The sequence below is a fragment of the Pelophylax lessonae genome (assembly GCF_965119305.1).
Source record: "Pelophylax lessonae genome assembly, chromosome: 5".
In the NCBI taxonomy this organism is placed as follows: Eukaryota; Metazoa; Chordata; class Amphibia; order Anura; family Ranidae; genus Pelophylax; species Pelophylax lessonae.
Genome location: NC_138772.1, coordinates 87,202,001 through 87,223,597, shown reverse-complemented (window position 1 = coordinate 87,223,597; position 21,597 = coordinate 87,202,001). Strand labels below are relative to the sequence as shown.

Below are 21,597 nucleotides of genomic sequence, written 5' to 3'. Positions count from 1 at the left end.
TGATCTCTGTAAATTATACTGATCATGAGTGGCTGGGCTCTTTACACTATACTGGCCACCAGGGACAAGGCTCTGTACATGCCAGCATACATGCCACCATGGAATAGGCTGGGTACATTATTCTAACCACCAGATATTGGGCTTTACAAATTATGCTAGCCCCCTGTGACTGGGTTCTGTACATTAAAATGACCACCAGAGACTGTTTTCTTTAAATTATACTGGCCACCTGGGGCTGGTTGCCATATATTATACTGCCACCAGGTGCTGGGCTCTGTACATTATACTGGGCACTTTGGATAATGATCTGTGCTTTATATTTACCACCTGGAAATGAGTTCTGAACAATATTCTGACTGCAATGGACTGGCTCTCTACATTAAACTGACTCCCAGGTATTAGGTTCTGTGCAACATTCTGTGCCACAAGGACTGGTCTCTGTATATTATACTGGCCTTTAGGGCTTGGGCTTTGTATATTATACTGACCACAAGGGACTGGGTTCTGTACATTGTACTGACCACAAGGGACTGGGTTCTGTACATTGTACTAACCACCAGGGCCTGGATTCTGCAAATTATATGGACCAAAAGAGACTGGGCTCTTTACATTATTCTGATCAGCAAGGACAGGGTTCTGTGTATTATAATGACCAGCAGGGCATAGGCTCTGTACATTATAATGACTACCCTGGGCTGTGCTCTGTACATTATACTGACAACCAGAGAGTGGTTTATATAAATTACACTGAACTGAAGACCAGGAACTGGGCATTGTATATTATTTTGACCACAAGGTTTTCAGCTCTGCATATTATACTGACTACCATGGACTTTATTCTATCCATTATACTGACTGCCAAGGACAGGGCTCTGTTCATTGCCCTGACCACCAGGAACAAGGCTCTCTACATAATATTGACCAACAGGAACTGGGCTTTGCACATTTTACTGCACACCATGGAATGAGTTTTGTGCACTGTACTGACCACAAGGGACTAACCTCTGTACATCAGTCCTACCACCAGGGACACTGTTCTGTACATATTGACCACTAGGACAAGATTCTGTACAATATATTGGCCACCCTGGGCCTGGGCTCTTTATATTATACTGGTCACCAGGGCCTGGACTCTGTACATTAAAATGAGTACTGAGGACTGGATTATTTACAATATACTAACCACCATTTACTGGGCTTTGTACATTATACTGGTAAGCAAGGACTGGGGACCGGTTCTGTAAATTATACAAGTTAACAGGGAAAGTGCTCTGTACATTATACATACCACAATGGACTGGCGTCTGCCCATTTCCCTGACCACAAATTGGCTACTGACCATGAAGTACTGGTCTCTGTATTTTTTTACTGACCACCAGGAACTGGACCCTATACATTATACTGTCCACAAGGTACTGTGCTTTGTTCATCATACTCACTGTGAGGACATGGGCTTTGTACATTATACTGACCGCCTGAGCCTATGCCCTGTACATTATACTGACTGCCTCCTATGCACACTAAAGCTTAAGGATGGGAGGCACAGCAACTAGATGCATCTCTGTGCAGGGGGCCTAAAGAACATTTAAAAAAACACAATGTAGAACACAAGAGACCTATGAGACAGGCTTAGGAGTGGAATGGAGCCCAATGGTAGTTCTAAAAAAGACTGTACAGGGGCTGGCAGGAACTCCACAATGAGTGTAATAATAAAAGTCAATGTTTTTGAAAAAAGCTTCAAAATGTACAATTAAAATTGAAACATAGGGTGGCATCCTTGATGGTAACCTTACTGAATCCTCTGTGGTTTCGTCTGCATCCTTGTCCAGAACATTGAAGATGGATGGCCACAATTGCCGATGGAAGGGTAAGAGCAATAGGAGGCTCTAGCCGGGGGACCCACCAGATCCAATGAGGGGGCCCGGGCGGCTGGTGGACGGATGCCCGAAATCAAATGAAAAGGAATCGCGTTCCACATTCGTGGAACGCACTGGACAACCATAAGTGGACGTGGCACTCGGTGATGACGTCAATCACCGCCCCAGGGGACCAGAACACCATCAGAGGACAAAGGCACTGGAAGACAAGCTTAGGAGAGTTGGTCTCATCACTATGGCAACATGTTTCGTGCAAATGCGCCTTGTCAAGCCATAAAGATCACTTTGTTATGGGCATAGACTTTCCAGCTTTAAAGGAAATGTACACGTTTCATCACCTGTTTCAGATCCTTAGGGTAAAAAATTATATTTTCTCTAAATGTAGCTAAATTGACCACACCTAAATGCAGGTAAAATTATAGCATAAATGTCACCATAGAAAACTAAATACATGCATTTCTATATAGTTTATGTTAATACAGGTTTGACGGTGTGAAGGAGTTTTAAAGTCTGTGTGAACCCTTAATTTGTAAACCAACCATTCAGTTTTTTTTATATGTAGGTGGTTACATAATTGCTGTTCTCAGCTAAATAAGGGGCTTGGAGTGCAAAAGGGGGAGGGGGGGAGAGAAACAGCATCACACTGAGCTGCCCAGTGAATGGCTGTGCAGGGGCATGCCAGCATAAGTTTTGGCTACTGGAGGACAGGCAGGCTGTGCTCCAAGCACAGCAAGAAAACTGACCACCCTGAGACGGATGTGCTATCATGCCTAGCGTGGTCACTTAGAAATAGAAAATCAGTTGGACTGGTATTTCACACAAAGGAAGCAATACAAAGAGAACAGGATATTTATTAACACAAGTACATTGTACAAAAAGCACATATCAGGTCTACAAAACAATTGGGTAACATACAGAACATTTTATCATTTTAACAAGATTTGACCCACAAATTGTTGTCATTTGGATTCTGGATAGGAGATCCAGCACAGGATATAATTAAAGGTGAATGTAACTCCTTAGCACAAAGTGCTAGATTACAGTTTATTGAAACTGAAAGTAATAATCTTGTAACCTTAGTTAAAAGGATATATAACCATATCTTAAATATTGATTTTCATTTTTTTAATGTGTGTGCATTTGCAGGAACACCAAACAAGAGATATATTTTGATGATATTATTTTTTTAAATGTCTACTTGAAGGAGCTTACCGATCTCCTACCAGCATGATTTGTTTTTTTGGGTAAGGGAATTTCCAGATACCATCTATTGCAGTTTGGGTAATAAAAAAAGTATCCCCTGACCCAAATAGTGTACATATTAACTTGTTTTCATGGGCAAGTGATTTCAATGCCATTTGCAGGGAAAAAAATGTGCATTTAATATATTTTTTCGTAGGATCCTGGAAAGCAGTGCATTTAATAAATTTTTTGTAGGATCCTGGAAAGCATTTTTCGTAGGATCAGCAGACCACAGGTGCCATACAGGACTCCTATAGGCTGTCAGTGTAATCTGTCTGCCCAAAGGCATAACTAGAGCCTTCAGGGCATCGGTGCAAGAAACCATGAAGGGCCCCCCTGACCCCCTCCTGGGGCCCTTGCCACTGATCCAGGGCCTTTTACTCTAAACGCGGGGCCCTTTATTGTAGACCCTTTCATGTGTTCTGCAGTGGGACCCCTTCCAGCATAGTTGCCAACCCATCCAAAAAAATTTCAGGGACACCTTTTTTTTTTTTTCTATGTAATCAGCCAGCTATTGTTGGCAGAAAACATATCTTAATTAGGGGTGGGCCATTTAAAATGGGCATGGTTCTACAAGAACCATATAATGCCATACCCCTTTGCACATTTCTACACCCCCAGAATGCCTCTGTACCCCCTGAACTTCTCTGTACCTCCCAAATAACCCCTGTACCCCTAGCACACCTCCATACACCCCAGCACACTTTTTTGCATACTACTGAACTTCTTACGCACATCTCTGCACCTCCCAGCATCTTCTGTACCCCCCCCCCCCCCTGTACACTTCTGCACCTCCTAGAATCCTCTTTATCCCCCAGCATGCCTCCATATACACCCATCAAGCCTTTGTAAACCCCCCCCCCCCCCCCACACACACACACACCTCTGCACCTCCCAGCATCCTCTGCATTCCCCAGCACATCTCAACACCCCCCAGCACATATATGTACTCTGCCGCACATCTCTGCACCCTGGAGATCTGCATTTTGGCACACCACACACCCCTAAGGCCCCTTTCACACAGGTCAGACCCATCAGCTGGATCCGCTTGCTCAACAGGGGATCTCTCTGCTGATCCCTGCTGAGCAAATGGATGACAGGTCTGTGCCTGCTCCACTAATGCAGAGTAGACACAGCCCGATGTTCTCTATGGGGTCCCTATCTGTCTGTTTTTAGCAGACAGGATCGCATGGCAGCGGGTGTCAGCGGAAACACGTCCATTAACAGCCGCCGCTCTATAGAGAGCAATGGAAGGACCGATTGGGTCCACCTGAAAAATGGACAGGCATACCTGATCGGTCTGCCAGTGTGAAAGTGGCCTTACACATCTCTGCTCTGTACCCACTTGATGTGCACCTCCAACCCCCATCACATCCCTGTACCCAACACACACACACTATGCACCCTCCTCTGCAGTCTATGGCACCCCTCTAGTATGATCTCTGCAATCGGTTGTATCAGCACATATGAATTTTGAAGATAGTAGCACTCAGTACATAAATGCTCTGTGTACTGTGGCACCCAGATTGTATCAATAATGATTGATACATTTTTGATTAAAGTTTGATAATGCCAGCAGGGATTGTCTTATCAGTGTCTCAGCAACAAGGCAGAATGTTGACGCCATCTCTGAGAGTTTCTCAGTCAGGCTCCGGCAGATATGCAAATGGTCTACACCTACAGCAGGGCATAGGGCCCCTTGCACACAGCGATCCGATTCGACCCACCTGTCAGTTTTTCAGGCGGACCGGATCGGATGCTCCATGCATCCCTATGGGGCAGCGGATGTCAGCAGAGACATCTCAGCTGACACCCGCTGCTATCCTATTCCGATCCTGTCCAGGAAATTCGGACAGATGGAAACTCTATTTTCCATCCATCTGGCGGATCGGATAAGAACAGACAGGCGGTCCATTCTCATACGATCTCCCCATAGAGGACAGCAGGGATCTGACAGCTCCGTCTCCACACACAGAGTGGAGACAGAGCTGCCATCCGCCTGCTCAGCAGGGATCGGCGGATCGATCCCCCTGCTGAGCAGAACGGACTCCATTCCGTGTGAAAGGACCCTTATCCAACTTTAATCACCACACACAGTTGTTTTTCATTTAAGGTACCCATTAATCGTGACAGAAAAAATGTAAAGGCAAACTAACACTAGGCATCCTCCCCACCTCCTTAAGCCCCACTGCACTTACCTCCAGGGTTTCTGAGCTGTCAGCACCCCCACAGCTGGGCCAGCAGTCTTGGGATTTGAAATTCCTACACTTCTCCCTATTCTCCAAGCAGTGCTTTCGAGGTGTAGCAGATCAATTCACTGTGACAGCGCTGACCAATCAGAATCCATCTGGTCTTTACCCGGCATGCTGCACAGAGAAGAGGGAAAAGAGCAGGGATCTTGAATCCCCGTGCTGCTGGAACAGCTGGCAGCAAATCCTATAGAGCTGGAATTTACCATTTACAGAGGCATGCTCAAGGACCATTTATGGCATCCATTAGTCAGGATATACTTTGCTCCCTCTATTATTTATACTATATATATCACTATATATCTTACAAGCTATAACCTACATTACACCATCCAAAACTTACTGATCATGCTGAAATCTGGGGTATGTATTGCATTAATATTGGCTAGTTTGTAAAATTCCAGCCCCAATTTTCCCTGTGAAGCAGAAGTATAATACTTGAATTGGCAAACAAGAAAATTATCTGCTTGCGCAGAGGTAGGAGGTCAAAAAGGCACAATGTGACCTTTCATGACGGTAAACCTCTACCCGGTCTAAATTGTAACTGTATATTGTGAACATCTTAATCGCAAATGCTGTACAGTAAATCTCTGAAAATTAACCCATCAGATATCGGTGGTGGGTTTAGAACAAAAACCAAGATGCTACATTGCATACAGCCTGGCAGACATTCATCATCCCTCAAATTCAGGATTCAACACTGTTGTTACTGCACTCTTGAAGATGGGATTTTCAGACTGGAAAGAAAGAGAAAGAGACAAACTTTAAGACAAGGCCTTAGTATAATGTGCAAAATATATCAATAATCAATATAATCATAATATGAATAAATATTTATGACAGTAAAAATGAAGCCAAACACAACACTACACAAAGTAGATCATCTCACCACACTGTGACTGCAAAAGCAACCCAAACACAAAGCAGCGCTGTTAGAGTAAACGTATTATTATAAGGTGCAAAACATTTCTTGCGTAAAATAGTTCTTGACTTGAGTGGAATGCAAACAACTCCCTCAAGTGAAATATCATCTCTTACTTCTATCAAGTGTTTAAAACTTAAAGGATAAGTCTACCCTAACACTAAAATCCATGCATCTATAGAGCTCCATGATCTAGCACTAACCTATCTAGCCATGTAATGAAGAAATCAGTATATTTACCTTTTTAAAGCCGATTTGACCCGATCCCACGCTGAGCTGTCAGCCGTGGCTTCGCTGTAGTAAGTCTATGGGTGACATCGCTTCCCATTCATTTCACAGCCATTGTCAGCCGTGTCCTCTGCAGAGCTTCCGCCCCTGGAGATCGGGTCAGATCGGCTTCAAAAAAGATAAGTATACTGATTTCTTCTTTACAGGGCTAGATTGGTTAGTGTTAGATCGATGCAGGGATTTTAGTTTTAGGGTGGACTTATCCTTTCAAAGAATTGCAGTTCTTTTTCTTGAAATCTGCTGGTTTAAAAAGGATTAAGTCCAACAAGGTGTATTTCACCCTGTGGACTCCTCTCTTATATTTACTATTTACAATTTTATTGAGTACCAGGAGCACAGCTATCATTCTATACTTATGGTGCTCCAACACTGGACCTTAAGGTCTCCAATGTAACAACTACAGAGTCATTTGCAGCTGATCTGTCTGTCCCTGCTCTCCTCTTGTCCAGTCACAGAAGGCTTAGTATTATGTAAAGCTATTCACAAAATACAAGTATTCTGTGAATGCACAGTGGAGGGGAGGGCTGCTGTGAAGCAGAGTGCATCTTTTCTGTGCTAAAAGTGCTAAAAGTATAGCGATAGCTGCACTCAGTGCTCAGTAAAAGTGTAAATAGTAAATAACAGAGATAAATCCACAAGGTGGCATACACCTCAGTGGACTTAACCCCCTTCCTAAGCATTCACGTACACATATCCCTATTTTTACAAAAAAAAACGAATAACACCGCAACATCCCCCCCCCCCCGCATCATGTCTGGGAGGCCAACAAGGAGAGGCAGAGGTTCCCATGGCACTGTGAGGATGTCAGCAGCATCTGTGTCCACTGGCAAAGGTGGAAGTGGTCTGTCCTCAGGCAGGGCATCATTTCCTCTGTTATGTGATGTTTCCCATGCTATCCAGCCACAGCATGCAGGGGAAGTGGTCGATGGGCTTACTAAGCCATCCTCATCCTCCGTGACCCAAGCAGAAACTAGTGCACAGTCCACTGCAGCTGCCAGAGTGGCTTATTCTGCCTCCTTGCCCACAGCTACTCTGGTCATAGCCCCAGCATCAGGCATGAAGAAGTCGGCTGAGTTATTTGAACACAACATCAGCCACTTGCTTCTTGACGATGCACAGCCATTAGTTGATTTAGATCTTAGTTCTGAGGTTGAGGAAGGCAGGAACATGAGCCTGCAGAGAGGGGAGAACACTGGTAAACAACAAATTGGCATGTTCTCCCAGCTGCAGCATATTGCAAATTTGTCTCCAGTGATTATGAGGACAAAGGGGATGATGATGATGATGAGGTCACTGACGTGACTTGGGTGCCAGATAGAGCAGAGGAGGAAAGTGAGGGTAAGGCACAACCCCAAAGAGGCAAACATCATGGAAGAGTGAAGAGCAGCCACCCTATTCCACCAGATTGTGGAGCGGTTATCTCCCGGCCCACTTCTCACAGCTCAGCTCTTTGGGCCTGTTTTAGCACATGTGCAGCCAATCGCACTGTTGCAATTTGCAAACTTTGCCTCAAGCACATTAAGCGTGGCAAAAACACAAGCCATTTGGGTACCACATGCTTGACAAGGCATTTACCCTCCCACGACTCAGCTCTTTGGCAAGAGCACCTGAAAGCCACACAAAAGGGACACAATTCTGCTCCTCCTCACACCTCACCTTCCCGGTCTACTCCCGTTATACCTCACGACCTCTCAGGAGCCTCCACTGACAGGGATGATGGTATAGCCCAGGGTGCCCCAGCTCCTTGCAGCACGTCTGCCAGTAGCACACCACCAGCTGTAGAATACAACAGGCAAAAGCTGCTGTCTTTACAACTCCTTCCTTTCTGTCTGGTGGACTCTACCCCCTTCTGTGAATTTGCAGAATGTACTGTATCACAATGTCAGATTCCCAGTTGCTATTTCATTTCACTTAAGGCCATTCCAGCTCTCAACTATCAATCACATGGAAGGCAATGTTGTGGCATCCTTGGGCAAGGCTTCAGCCGCAAGGTCCATGTTACACTTGACACGTGGTCCAGCACGCATTGTCAGGGACAATATATTTAGTTCACAGCACACTGGGTAACTTCGCTTGCAACTCATAAAGATGCAGGACTGGGCTCAGGGCTGCAGCTTGTTGTGCTGCCACATCTCCATACAGCTAGTGAGGATGATGAGAGATTTGTCAGCTCTACTCCCTCCTCCTCCTCCTCCATGCCCTCCTTTGCTGAATTGTCCTATAAACCACAAGTATCCCCTAAGCTTTCAAGGGGCTATTCAATGAGTCAGGCTAAAAAGTGCCATGCAGTGCTTAAGCTGGTCTGTCTAGGGGTCAGGAGCCACACCAGAGCAGAGATTCTTGCAGCACTGTACGGGCAAGCCCAGAGGTGGTTCCCGCCACTCCAGCTGGAACCAGGAATAGTGGTGTGCGATAATGGCACAAACCTTCTGTCTGCCCTTAGACAGGGAAAGTTGACACATGTGCCATGCCTGGCACATGTACTCAATTTGGTAGTGCAGCATTTCTTAAATAGGTACCCAGGGTTGGAATATCTGCTAAAGCATGCCAGAAGAGTCTGTAGCTATTTCAGGCTTTCATACGCAGCCAGTGCTCAGTAGGCTGAAATTCTGCAGGAATTCCACCTGTCCATAAACCACCTGATTTGTGATATGCCCACCAGGTGGAACTCGACTTTGGCAATGCTGCAGTGGCTGCACATGCAGCAGAGGGCCGTCAAGGAGTACCTGTGTGAGTATGGCACAACGGCAGGCTCCGGCTAGCTCTGCTTTTTTCTCCATGCCAATAGCTGCTGATAAAGGATGCATGCACTGTACTGTCATCATTTGAGGAGGTGACAAGGATGGTGAGCCGAGACAATGCATGCATTAGTGACACAATCTCTGTTGTGTTCCTGGAGCAGACTCTGCATGGCATTATGGACAGGGCACTCGAGGCAGAGCAGCGGGAGGAAGAGGAGGACTTCCTTTCCTCTCAAGGCGCTCTTTATGTAGACACCATTCTTGCCACACCACAGAACACACAAGAGGAGAGGAAGGAAGAGGAGGAGGATTCTGGCAGTTTTGGAGGCATTGAAACAGAGCAAGACATATGTCAACCCTTAACATATGGTTTTCCATTCCTAGAACTCTTGGGAGTGGTAGGTGGCTGGGAGGAGGCAGTTTCAGATACTGTAATCCTCAGTGACCCGAGGTGTCTGCTTCTCATTCCTCCACAAACTTGCGGTGCATAGGTTCCCTCATTCTTCAAAGCCTGCGAAAGGACCCAAGAATATTTTGCATCAAGGAGAAGTATCACTATTGGTTGGCAAACCTTCTTGACCACAGTTACAAGGGGAAAGTCTTGGAACTCATCTTGTCCCCACAGAGGGAGCAGAAGATGAAATCTCTTGAGGACACCTTAAAAAGGATTTTATATATGCCTTTCCCAATCCTGGTAGGTTACTGTCTGGTAGAAAACGTAGTTTTGAGGCTTCTGTTGGTCAAGTGAGGAGCGGTGGAGGGGGCCACATCAATGATGCCTTTCAAATTTTTTTTAGGTCTCTGCGCCAAGGGCTGTCAGCTTCCACATCCAATCGGCAGCATCTGTATCCAGGTGGGAGACAATCTAGGAGCAAAAACAGACATAGAGAGCTTTCCAGTTGACAATCCACTGGGTTACTGGATCATGAGATCAGACCACTGGCCAGAACTTGCCCAGTATGCAGTTGAGCTGCTGGGCTGCACTGCATCCAGCGTGCTTTCCTGAATGGGCATTCAGTGCTTCCGGACGTTTTGTGACAGATAAGAGAGCGTGTATGTCTACTCATTCCATGGATCAGCTGACATTTATCAAAATGAATCAGTCCTGGATTAGCAGCAGCTATCAAGCCTCTGATGCCAATGTCGCTGATTAGGTGCTTTCTGGATCTGGAATCTCAGAAAGACTGTCTAGGCTGCCTAGCTTTGTGGGTGTTGATTTCATCTGGCAGAAATTTTTTGGTGTAGGTTTCATGGGCACAATTAACACACAAGGACCAATTTTTCCGCAACTGTTTAACAGCTATATATCATTTACATTTTTGACAGCAAGAACAATTCTTCAAGAGTACCTCTAAAGGGGTTACAGTGTGAAAGCACCACTGACACCCAAAGACCAACTTTTCCACACCTGTTTGACAGGTGCATATCATTTCCCTTTTTGACAGCAAGATCAATTCTTGCTTTCATCAAGAGTACCTCTAAAGGCATTACAGTGTGAAAGCACCACTGACACCCAAAGACCAACTTTTCCACACCTGTTTGACAGGTGCATATAATTTAAATTTTTGACAGCAAGGCCAATTCTTGCTTTCTTCAAGAGTACCTCTATGGGGTTATGATGTGAAGGCACCACCGACACCCAAAGACCAATTTTTCTGCACCTGTTACTTCTATTCAAAGTCTGCGAAAGAGATATCTTTAATCTTGTTCCGAGTGCACAAAATCGTTGCCTCATCATACATACTGGCTCCCCAAGCCGTTGTTTATAAAATAAAGAAAGATTGAATGGAAAATCTAATTTTGGCTTTAGAAATGTCCTTATTGCTGCAGCAGGCTCTATACTCTGTACAGATGTGCCACAGTACAGGCAGATTAAGGCCTCCCAGGCACTATATTTAAATACATTTTTCATTTTTATTGTTATTTCTCATTTTTATGGTTTCACTTTAAGCATCGGCAAATCACTGTTCGATTAAAAATGATGTTTTTACAACTTTTTTTTCATTGATATCTCCCAGGGACCCCATAACCATTTTATGCCCAATTACTTGCATATAAGCCTTCAAATGGGCACTTTTTATTTTTACAGTTCAGATCTTACAGACTTCAATAGGGTTTGTTATTCCGAATTTTTGCGATGTTCGAAAGTTCTGCCATGAACGGAACAGGGTGTCATTAGGCCCATCTCTAATTTCAACTATAATGCTGCCAGGGGTCCTTAAGTAGTTGCAGCAACAGTAAAAATGAAAATTAGGGATATGCATGTTAATAGAAAAGATAACTTCCTAAAGAACCCCTGGTAGCAGTGAGAATCAGAAAGCGGCTTTGTGCCCACAGTTTGGGTTCTTGAAATTATTAATGGAACTTTTGCAAATAGGATTCTCTTACTGGAGAAAGAAATCCACAGAGAAAAGGTTCACATAAATAGTCTGGCAGAAATCTGGACAGTGACCTAAAACCAGGTGAAATCTGAAATACAGGACAACTATGTGGAAATAAATTTCTGGTCTAAAGCCAAAAGCTGAAATGGCTAGCAGCTACCAGAAATGAGAGCTATTCCAGCTGTAAGCTCTCTACATTGCTGAATCCATGTATAGGAACAAAGAGACAGGGAGGAAAGACAGATTGGAATGTTCTCCAGTTTTCAGCACTTACAGGTAAGCAGAGTTTTGGGAGGGAGCTGATTGTTTCAACCACCAACTGGCTTACACATAAGCCAGTTTGGAGCATGTAGGTGGGTGCCTACTTTATGTTTTAGGTACATGTTTATTTCTTCGCTCCTACTTTACAAGTCTGCTAAGCAAAAAAACTTTTGTTACAAAGAGAAATGTTTAAATCTCTTACTGGGGAAAAGGCCCTCTGAGTGTGAGACCAAGGTTCAACAATGGTAAAAAGAACTTAAAAACTGGAAGTGAAGCAATGCAACCTTAGGAAGAGACAAATACAAGTGTGACCAAGTTAACCCTTGTAGTTAAGTGAGCGAACATCACAGTCCACCCTTATGACTGTGTAGTGAAGGTGTACAGAAGTAGTAGCACCCAGCTAGCAGTGGAAAAGGGTAACGGAGCCTTAGTGGCGAGGTAACAGGTGTACTTCATATAACCCACCCAGTGGCTTGGTCTCCATCTTGGAGCCAGCTGTTGTACAGGGTTCGCCTAGGGAGCCAGCCTGGAGTCATGATATGCAAGGTCTTACAGATCAGAAGTACGATGGCTTCCCTGTGTATCCAAGAAGCAGTATCAACTAAAGGTACAGAGCTGAGAGTGTGAATAAAGGATTACAGTGTCAACTGAAGATTTAAGAGGGCTGGTGGAGTTTAAGACATGTTCAGCATTACTTACTCAAAACGCTACAGACTTCATTGTCAGGGCAGGTAGGAACAAACCTATCCACTTGCTGGGGAGGAGACATGATCCCTCAATAAGTGTAAAGGGGAAGGCATAAACTGGGCCTTCGGCCTGAAGTGTATTAACGCCGGCATGAAGCAGTGAGTTAGAGTGCTACTTTCATGGTTTAGAGGCTGTGTGACTGGGCCTTAGGGAGCGACCTCTCAACAAGCAGCTTCTGAAAGGTTCTCCTTAGCCTTTTTATTATTTGGAAAATTGAATGGCTGTCAATGAAACCTGCCATAGCAACTATAGAGATGTATAGCTCAGGTGCCAAGTAATGTACAGTTCAAATTACCCACAGAATAGCTAGCTTCAGTAGATACATATTATCCATGCAGCCTCTAGTGATCATAGTGTACCAGCAGTTTTCAAGCAGCATACAACAGTATTGTACCTACACACAGAAGCAACTCTTGAGCAAGTTACAGATCCACGGAGAAAAATAAAGAGGGTTGTAGCTGTTACAAACTTGCTGGTATGGTATGGCTCTTTGGGATGCTGCTGTGAGGATCTTCCCTTGGAGACCCCAACTGTGACATATCTGCTCCAGGCTCAGTAGTACTATGATCTGGTACATACTAATGGGGAATTCTAAGAGTCAGAAGAAAGAAGACCTTCTGGGCAAAAAAATATCAGTGTTCCATCACTGAAATCCTATGATAAAAAGTCACATACCAAACAGAATATTTGATGTTTGAATCATATCTGTGAGGGGGAACACACACCTTGTGCAACGTTTAGAAATTTGCAGTAAGTTCACAAATAAGATTTATTGCTTCCAACTGACATTACTTCCTAATTCAACTTCTAATTAGCTTTAACTTGAGCACTAAATAACCCTTCCCCAATGACAGATTCCCCATTAGATATATGGTTATCTATGGAACTGGAGCTCCCTAACCTGTCCACGCACTGATGGTTGCAGAGCTGGTCTGAGTCAAACATTGCCATGCAACATTTTTGAGTGTAAATACTTTTCAAAATGGTCTTAGTACATCTCCAGTGAACTCACCAAACAACTGTAAAAACAGTATAATACCATACACATCCACAGTGTGCTCACCAGAAAAATACACACAGTAGAGTTCCATACACTCCCTATAGTGCTCCCTACTTAGAAAAGCACACAATATAATATTGCTATAGAATGGGAACAGATTGCACCATGACACTGGAGGCATTGCTCTTAGAAGACACAACATTGTCTATACTAAACCATTACAGTGTGGCCACAAATAGTATTTAACAGGAAAACTGCTGACATGTAATATCCAACAGTGCAGTACAATAGCAACCCAGTATCCCTCCCTCACAGCATGGAATACTTACAGCATCCCATTTGGCATTCATTTTCTCCTTTTCAAATTTGGCACACTCTCTTCTGTCGTGAATCATTATAAGAAGCTTCCATATAAGCAACAATGCCAGTCCAATGAGCACAATTCCAGCCATCATGCCAGCAACAATAGAAACGAGTTCGGGACCACTGGGACACTCTAGAACACGAAATCAGTAGATGCATCCTCATTAGCTGCTAACGTTATATGGGAATGCTGTGGAACAAAAATGTTTCTGCTAAGGATACATTACCTGGGTCTTTCACAACATGCACATGAACCTCAGAGTTAGAATTTACAGAGTAGGTATAGTAGAACCAGCAGTCATCTACATCTTTCTCTTTGCAGTGTGTTAGAGCATCTTCCTGTCCTGGTTGAGGTAACTTGTCACGGCTGTCCACCATAGTAAGGTTGAAATGTGAACACTGGGTATCACACCGTTGTTGTTTCTCTCCTTTATGGAACGCTCTGCACTGAACACATTCCCTGGGTAAACAAAGAGAAACAAAAAACAGGCATTATTAGCAAAAAGCACTGTTCAATAGGCAAGTTATGTTAAAACAACTCCTGAAGAGAAAGAAAAAGGTAGATACGCTAATGGATAAAACACCAGCATTTGGCTGTCATTGTGCACTAAGAATCAGACTTGAAATGTGGATGGTATAACCCTTCCCCTCCGCTGTCTGTTATGTCTAACTTAGAGACAAGGTTGCTTGTTTCTAAAGCCTAGGTTCTCCACTTAGAAAGGAACATTAAGAAACCAAAATGTATCTACAGAGGACATAACAACTTGGTGGTGACATCAGAAGCTGCAAAGTCACAACCAACTGTTGATATCAGAAGCTGTATAGTTCCAGCTGGAGTACTATGGTGTCCTTATAGTCAATAGTGAAGACGAAAGCCTCAGAGAAGTAGGTGATTGCAGGCAAGTTGAGAAGTTGCCACTAAAAAGATTTAGTTATGCACATGGTGTTATCTACAAGGCCCATGCAGCGTAACAAAGGTTTAGCTACTAAAAAACTAATAATTTTCACACTTCCTGTGAAAGAATTTCAATGTTTTTCCTTAATACTCACTTGTGTTCTGCACAAACACCAAGACAGGTCTGGCACCTCTCACACGTTTGTCCCTGGAATTTGGGGTCTGCACATTTACATCTTCCACATTCACATATTCCTCTTCCATTACATAGCTGACCATTAGATGCCGTGCATGTTGAGATATCTTCTGAACAATCACAAGCACTACCAGAAAAATTGAGGAAACACTCACAAACTCTGCATTTGCAGACTCCATTACCTGTAATAAAAGACTTGTTAAAGGAAAAATCCAATTTGAAAACTGATGGACGTAGCTACCATAATTGCCACTTTGTAATTAGAAAACAACTTTCCATGTCGGCAGCTAAGCATGATTGTTACTGCTTGTTCAGGAGAATTCACTTTTCTAGAATGCATCTCTGTTTTTGAAAAACAGCCCAACTACTAAACACTGCATGCTCATAAAGGAATGGAACTGTTCAATTTCTACCCTGATGAACGATCATGAAAAAACAAGATTTTTATATTCATCATAAAATCCAGTTACAGGAGGATTATAAACTGGCAAACAAAAACTACCAACAAGTATACAGTAGTAAGAGCATAATCATAACAAGAGGAGTTTGACCTGTATTACTGAATGGTTTTAAAGAAAAGGATTTTACAGTGAGAAAAAAATTCCTGTGTTCTCTTTTGTCCATCGAGAGACATGGAAGTCTTTAACTTTCAGGATGCCCAAAACAAGCCCAACTGACAGGAACCCAATCCCTGGGACCATAGGCTTGGATGACAGTCTTGATAAAAGAAAAGGAATTGGCAGCACTCCAGGTTGAGTCAAAATCCAGGTTTATTGACTGGACATCCAAATATGACAATCGTGACAAGGTAGACGCGTTTCACACACTGACTGTGTGCTTAATCAGGTAATGATTAAGCACACAGTCAGTGTGTGAAACGCGTCTACCTTGTCACGATTGTCATATTTGGATGTCCAGTCAATAAACCTGGATTTTGACTCAACCTGGAGTGCTGCCAATTCCTTTTCTTTTATCAAGTTTTCACGGAGGCGAGCCGGGGCATGCACCGGTGTGAGTCATCAGGCAATTACACCACCTTGAGCAGTGACTCCTTGTCTGTTCAATTGGATGACAGTCTGAAAAGAAATTCAGTCTTACAGAAGCTGTGGCTGAGAGACAAGCTTCTAAACCTAAACCTGTAAAACCACAAAGTGTTCCTTGCAGGATAAGGCCACCAATTTAAACACTTGCATTACAGAGGTGATGGCTATAAGAAACACCACCTTGTGGGTGAGAGTGCAGAGAGCAATGTCTAATGGGTGATTCCTGAAGTGCAAAGTGCACACCTGTGATTTCTGAAGAGCAAAGTGAACCAGATTCAGATCCCACAATCACAAAGGTCTTAATCAAAAAGTGAGAGGCCATCAGTCTCTGAAACAGGCTAGAAAGGGCAGAAACCTGACCTTGATAATGCTGAGAGCCAAACACTGGTACAGACCTAGCTGCAGGATGGAGAGGAATCATACCATGGAGAAACATCTGGGGTGGACGTTCAGAGACTCAACTCACACCACCTGAAGCATGCTCTCTATGTCTAACGATTGACCTTGCTAGGTTTTAGCATCACGGAAATTACAAAGATGCCCTCATCCTTCAGAACCTGGGCTATACCAGCCATGTCGGTAAAGCCAGCAGCCATGAAGCAGGATAGCAAATCAGTGCTTGGGAAAGAAGATTCTGTTTATCTGGCAGTAACCATGGAGAAATTGCCAGGTGTCTTACAAGTAAGCCTACCACATCAGCTTCCGCCAGTATGGAGCAATAAAGAGCACTGGAATCACCCCCATCTCAATTTAGGAAGAGGTTTCAGAGTAACCAAGGGTAAAGGGTACTGATTCCACAGAGCCACCAGAGCATCCACTGCTTCTACAGGATCTCTGTATTTGGAAACAAACCTTTAAGTTTGTTGTTGAACCTGGAGGCCAGGAGGTCCACATAAGGCATCCGTGACCTGTGACCCAGGTCCCGGAATATGTAAGGCCCCTTTCACACAGGCGGACTGTTCAGATCCGCCTGTCTGTTTTTTTGGCGGATCTGAACGGTCCCCCCATGCATTCCTATGGGGGGTCGGATGTCAGCGGAGACATGTCCGCTGACATCCGACCCGATCCGATCCATCAAATCTGGACGGATGGAAACCCTATTTTCCATCCGTCCAGCGGATCGGATCGGATTGGATGAGAACGGACCGACGGTCTGTTCCCATCCGATTTCCCCCATGGAGATGCATGGGGAACTGACAGCTGTGTCTCCGCACACAGCGCAGAGACACAGCTGTTCTCCTGCTGCTCAGCGGGGGATCGGCGGCTCGATCCTCCACTGAGAAAAACGGAATCCGTCTGACGGACGGATAGTGTGAAAGGAGCCTAAGTGTGTAGCGACGATTGTCCTTAAGTCAAAGCACTGAGGATATCTTCCTACCAATTGTCTACACCTGGAATGTACTTGACTGATCAGGCTGGAATGTGAAGTTCTGTTCAGGACAGGATATGATCTACCTCTCTTGCAAGACATCTGGTACCTCACTGATAATTTATGTTGTCTGGATAGGATGACCCTCTATGGATGGTTCTACACTGAATAGACAGCAAAATTGCTCAAAGTTAAGCAGGATGAAACTTCTCAGACCCCTGCCACTCCACATGTCTAGAATCAGACACGTTGTAAACACATGGCAGTAAGGCAATGTATATGCTTAATGTAACAGGCAAGACCTCAGTTACTCACAAAACCAAAAAACCCAGACAGCTGGTAGCAAGTGAAGCTTGGTTGGCCAGCGGTGGCAAAAGTAAAAGTCAAAACAAGCAAACAGCAGGAACAGATCAAAGATCGAAGTTCCACATGGCTCTCTGCAAGAAGGAGCAGCAGTGGGGAGAATGCTTTCTTGATTCTGTATGGCAGCAGAGAACACAAATGGTGCAAAATTTCACCCAGCAGATGACATTTGTGCTCATTCCCAGTGTCCCCCATCTGCAGCAAAAAAAAAATAGGGAATAAAGGTGTTCATCACAAATAAGGTAGGTCCCAGCGCTCAGCATTGCCAGATCACTCACTGAATCATCAGGCACAGTGGAAGCATTGAAGCAATGCCAGTGTCTCTGAACCTGGACTGTGCTCCACAGCTAACTTTTAGCAGAATAAAGTCTTGAAAGCTCCCCAACTGGAACCCAGTGCTGGAAAGTCATTTCTGGCTATACAATTAACCAAAAAAGAAGCCCAGCGCAACCAATGCTATACCTTTTGTGATAGATATTAATACTGCTGCCCACGCTCTGTGTTCCCATATGTCATTAACCATAAAGTATATTTGAATAGTGCCACGCAATAGTTTTTTAAAATCATGTGACCAATACAGTAATTGCAATATAATATATTCCACTGTACAGTAATGCTCAAAAAAACAAAACAAAAAAATGTCCAAAAAACTCTCATCATATGTACATGCCATGCTGACATGCTGGCATAAATGAATGGCAAATATATATATATTGTGAGGGATTAGCTCGGTGGTAGGCGTATGGGTGACCCCTTTGGGGGTGCGTTTTCACAGAGATAGCCGATTAGAGGTTGAAAACAAGACTGATTTATTCATGCAATTTACTTAACACAATTGCAAGCATCAAAACAGCCAAAATAAAATAAAAGACAAAATAAATCCTTGCCTCTGTGGGCGGCTACCTTCTCACGCTGGAACCTACCTAAGAAGTCTTTCCAACCTACTGTTGGGCCGACACTGCTGATCCTACAGCAGACACTCAAATGTCCATTTGTTTGCTTTTCACACAGCACAAACATTGTCCATTGAACATGTCCCTTTGTTTTCTTTCACACAGCACATGTTCATTTATAACAGGATCCTTTACTCTTCAGATTCTTCACATGGAACACAGTTCATTTAACAGGTCCCTTTACTCTTCACACTCTTCACATGGAACACTTCTCTTCACACTCTTCACATGGAACACTTTGTCTTCTCACCTTTGAGACGTCTTCACTCGTGGTTACCCTCCTTAGCTTCACATCGCTGTAGGGGGTCTTCTCCCATGCTCACCAGCTTGTCGGGAGGCACACATCCGACTGTCCCCCTCTCCCAGCCCACACGGCGACAGGCGGCAGCAGTCCTTCTCCCATGCCCACACGGCGTCGGGAGGTACACGTATGTCTGTCCTCCTCTCCCAGCCTACACGGCGACAGGAGGCAGCACTCAATAGATTTTCTCTGGACAAATTATAGAGTCCTTGATCTCCTCATTCTGAACAGCTGAATGGTTTTCAACTTCCTGCTGGCTCTCTCTGCAGCCAACACCCTATAGTATCAGTGAACTTTCAAAGCAGGTGGGAATGTGTCTCCTCTCAGTGACTACATTCCCAGATTTACCTGACTTCCTGTCACATACCCCCCCCTCTTGTTTCAACCCTAGGGTTGGGACACATATTTCCAGGCACGCATGTGTCAGGCACTGCTGACTCACTGATAAGCCTCCTATTATCCTCAAGCTTCCGGATGAAACTGTTTTGTCATCTTCATTGACAGATTTCTCATAAAGGCCACACAGTTTGTCTCTCATCTCATATACACATTCTTCAACTGCATTTTTGGCATCATTTTGCTCCTTCTCATTTCTGTCATCTTCATTGACAGCTTTCTCATAAATGTCAGACAGCTTGTCCCTCATAACCGTCTGTCCAATCCACCATGGAGGACCGTGATCCATAGGCAACTCAATTGGGCTAGTCTTAATGTCTTCAACATTCTTAAGACGCCTCTCTCTGCAATCCATAAATGTTTTCCACAAAACTTTGAGAACCTTTGCTTCACTAAGCTTTGTTCCAAGTAGGGACTCTTGACATCCCTCTGTGACTTGAGTTGCCTCTCCATACATCTGTACACAATCATTGACTTTTTGTTGTAAAAGGGAATGATCTTCCTTCTTGAGCTTTGCTTGCTCTAAGATGCTGTGCAGAGGATTTTCCAATTGAGACAACAGGCTGTCACACATTTCTTCAAAGTGACCCCTGTTCCTTTTCCCAGAGATATCAATATCATTCACCAAACATTTCATATTCATAGGCAGATCGGAAGCATTTGCACTCATCAACTTCTTAAACTTTTCGCCCTCCTGAGCGAGTCGCAGTAAAGGCCTACTATTTGATTTGATATTCAGTTTATATTTCTTGCCAAACTCTTCACAGAAGTAGTCAACCAGAACATCATCAACTTTCCTTACACCAACATAGGGGTTAAAGGCAACAACACAGTTGAACCCAGCGATCTGGGTGGTATCCATTATAGACCTCCTCTCTGCATCAGTGAAGAAGCATGGAACTGCAACACATTCTTTTACAGGTTTCTTCAATGCACTTTCTGCTGAACTATTTGACCGCTCAAGGTCACCTAGTTCTTTTTCTCTATCTGAATTCCACATGGAATGCATCTCAAGATCACGATCAAACTTCTGCCACCTGTCTTTCACCAGTTCCATTTTGGAAACACTCCCTGAAAGGCACTTATTCATTTGCTTCACGTTTTCACCAACAGCCTTAGTTTTCCCCACTAGGTTTTCAGCCTGAACTGAGAAATCATCACATTTCTTACTCAGCTCCTTTGTTTGCTGAAGTTCTAATGATACATTTTCCAATGCTTGAAGTTTTTGAAGGAACGGTTTATTCCAAAGGGGTGATTCAAGCCATATGTCATCACATTTCTGAGGCTCACTCAGGACAGACCCCAAAACACTGATCCTTTTAAAAACTGCATCAGGCACACTATCCCCTCTTTGGGACAGATCCTCTGTTGCCTGGAATTCCTCTTCCAGTTCCTGCAACGGAATCTTCATCTCTTCTACTTGCTGTTCTAAGGCTCGCTTAGACTTTTCTAGCTCCTGAACTCTTTTCACAACATCATCCTTGGAGCTGACCAATTCTTCCATTTCTGTACGCAGCTGTTTGTTAACACTTTCTAGTTCAGCCTTACACTCTAGAACTTCCTCCAAAGAGCGAGCCAAGAACAGGGCTTTGCTCTCGTTATCACGCACCTCCGTTTCTGCACGGGCGCGTTCTTCTGCATATTTTGCAGACACAGTCTTCTCTTCACCAAGCATCTGATCAAACTTCTTTTTCACATCTTCAACACACTGTAATGAACCAACGCTTTCTTCCATGCGTTTTTTCATATCCGCTATCTGAGCTTGCAATGTTGCGACTTGCTCTGATAGGTTTTTCTTTGCTTCCGCCTCCTTTTTTAATTGTTCCAGGAAGCCATTTTTCTCATCTTCCATTTGTTTGAGCTTTGTGCTAAAACTCAGCCTTTGACACCTCTCTTCCTGTAAGAGTTCCTGCGTGTCTTGCAGCTGCGATTCCAAGATAGAAAAATCTTCCGCAATTTCTCTAGATTTGCTGTCTGCTTGAGAAAGCTGATTTGTAACATTGTCCAACT

The 21,597-nt window shown here is 44.0% G+C and overlaps 1 protein-coding gene across 1 annotated transcript in view; it reads right to left on the bottom strand.

Annotated features, from left to right (window-relative positions):
- Positions 1–6,027: 6,027 nt before the first annotated feature.
- Positions 6,028–21,597, bottom strand: part of LOC309555353 (integrin beta-1-A-like) — a 69,396-nt gene continuing 53,826 nt past the window's right edge. The window contains exons 13-16 of the mRNA XM_082257315.1: positions 15,122–15,344; positions 14,299–14,531; positions 14,038–14,204; positions 6,028–6,105 (exon numbers count right to left, since the gene is read on the bottom strand). Coding sequence (XP_082113441.1) covers positions 6,043–6,105; positions 14,038–14,204; positions 14,299–14,531; positions 15,122–15,344 — 686 coding nt within the window. The 3' untranslated portion in view covers positions 6,028–6,042. The remainder of the gene's footprint in view (positions 6,106–14,037; positions 14,205–14,298; positions 14,532–15,121; positions 15,345–21,597) is intronic.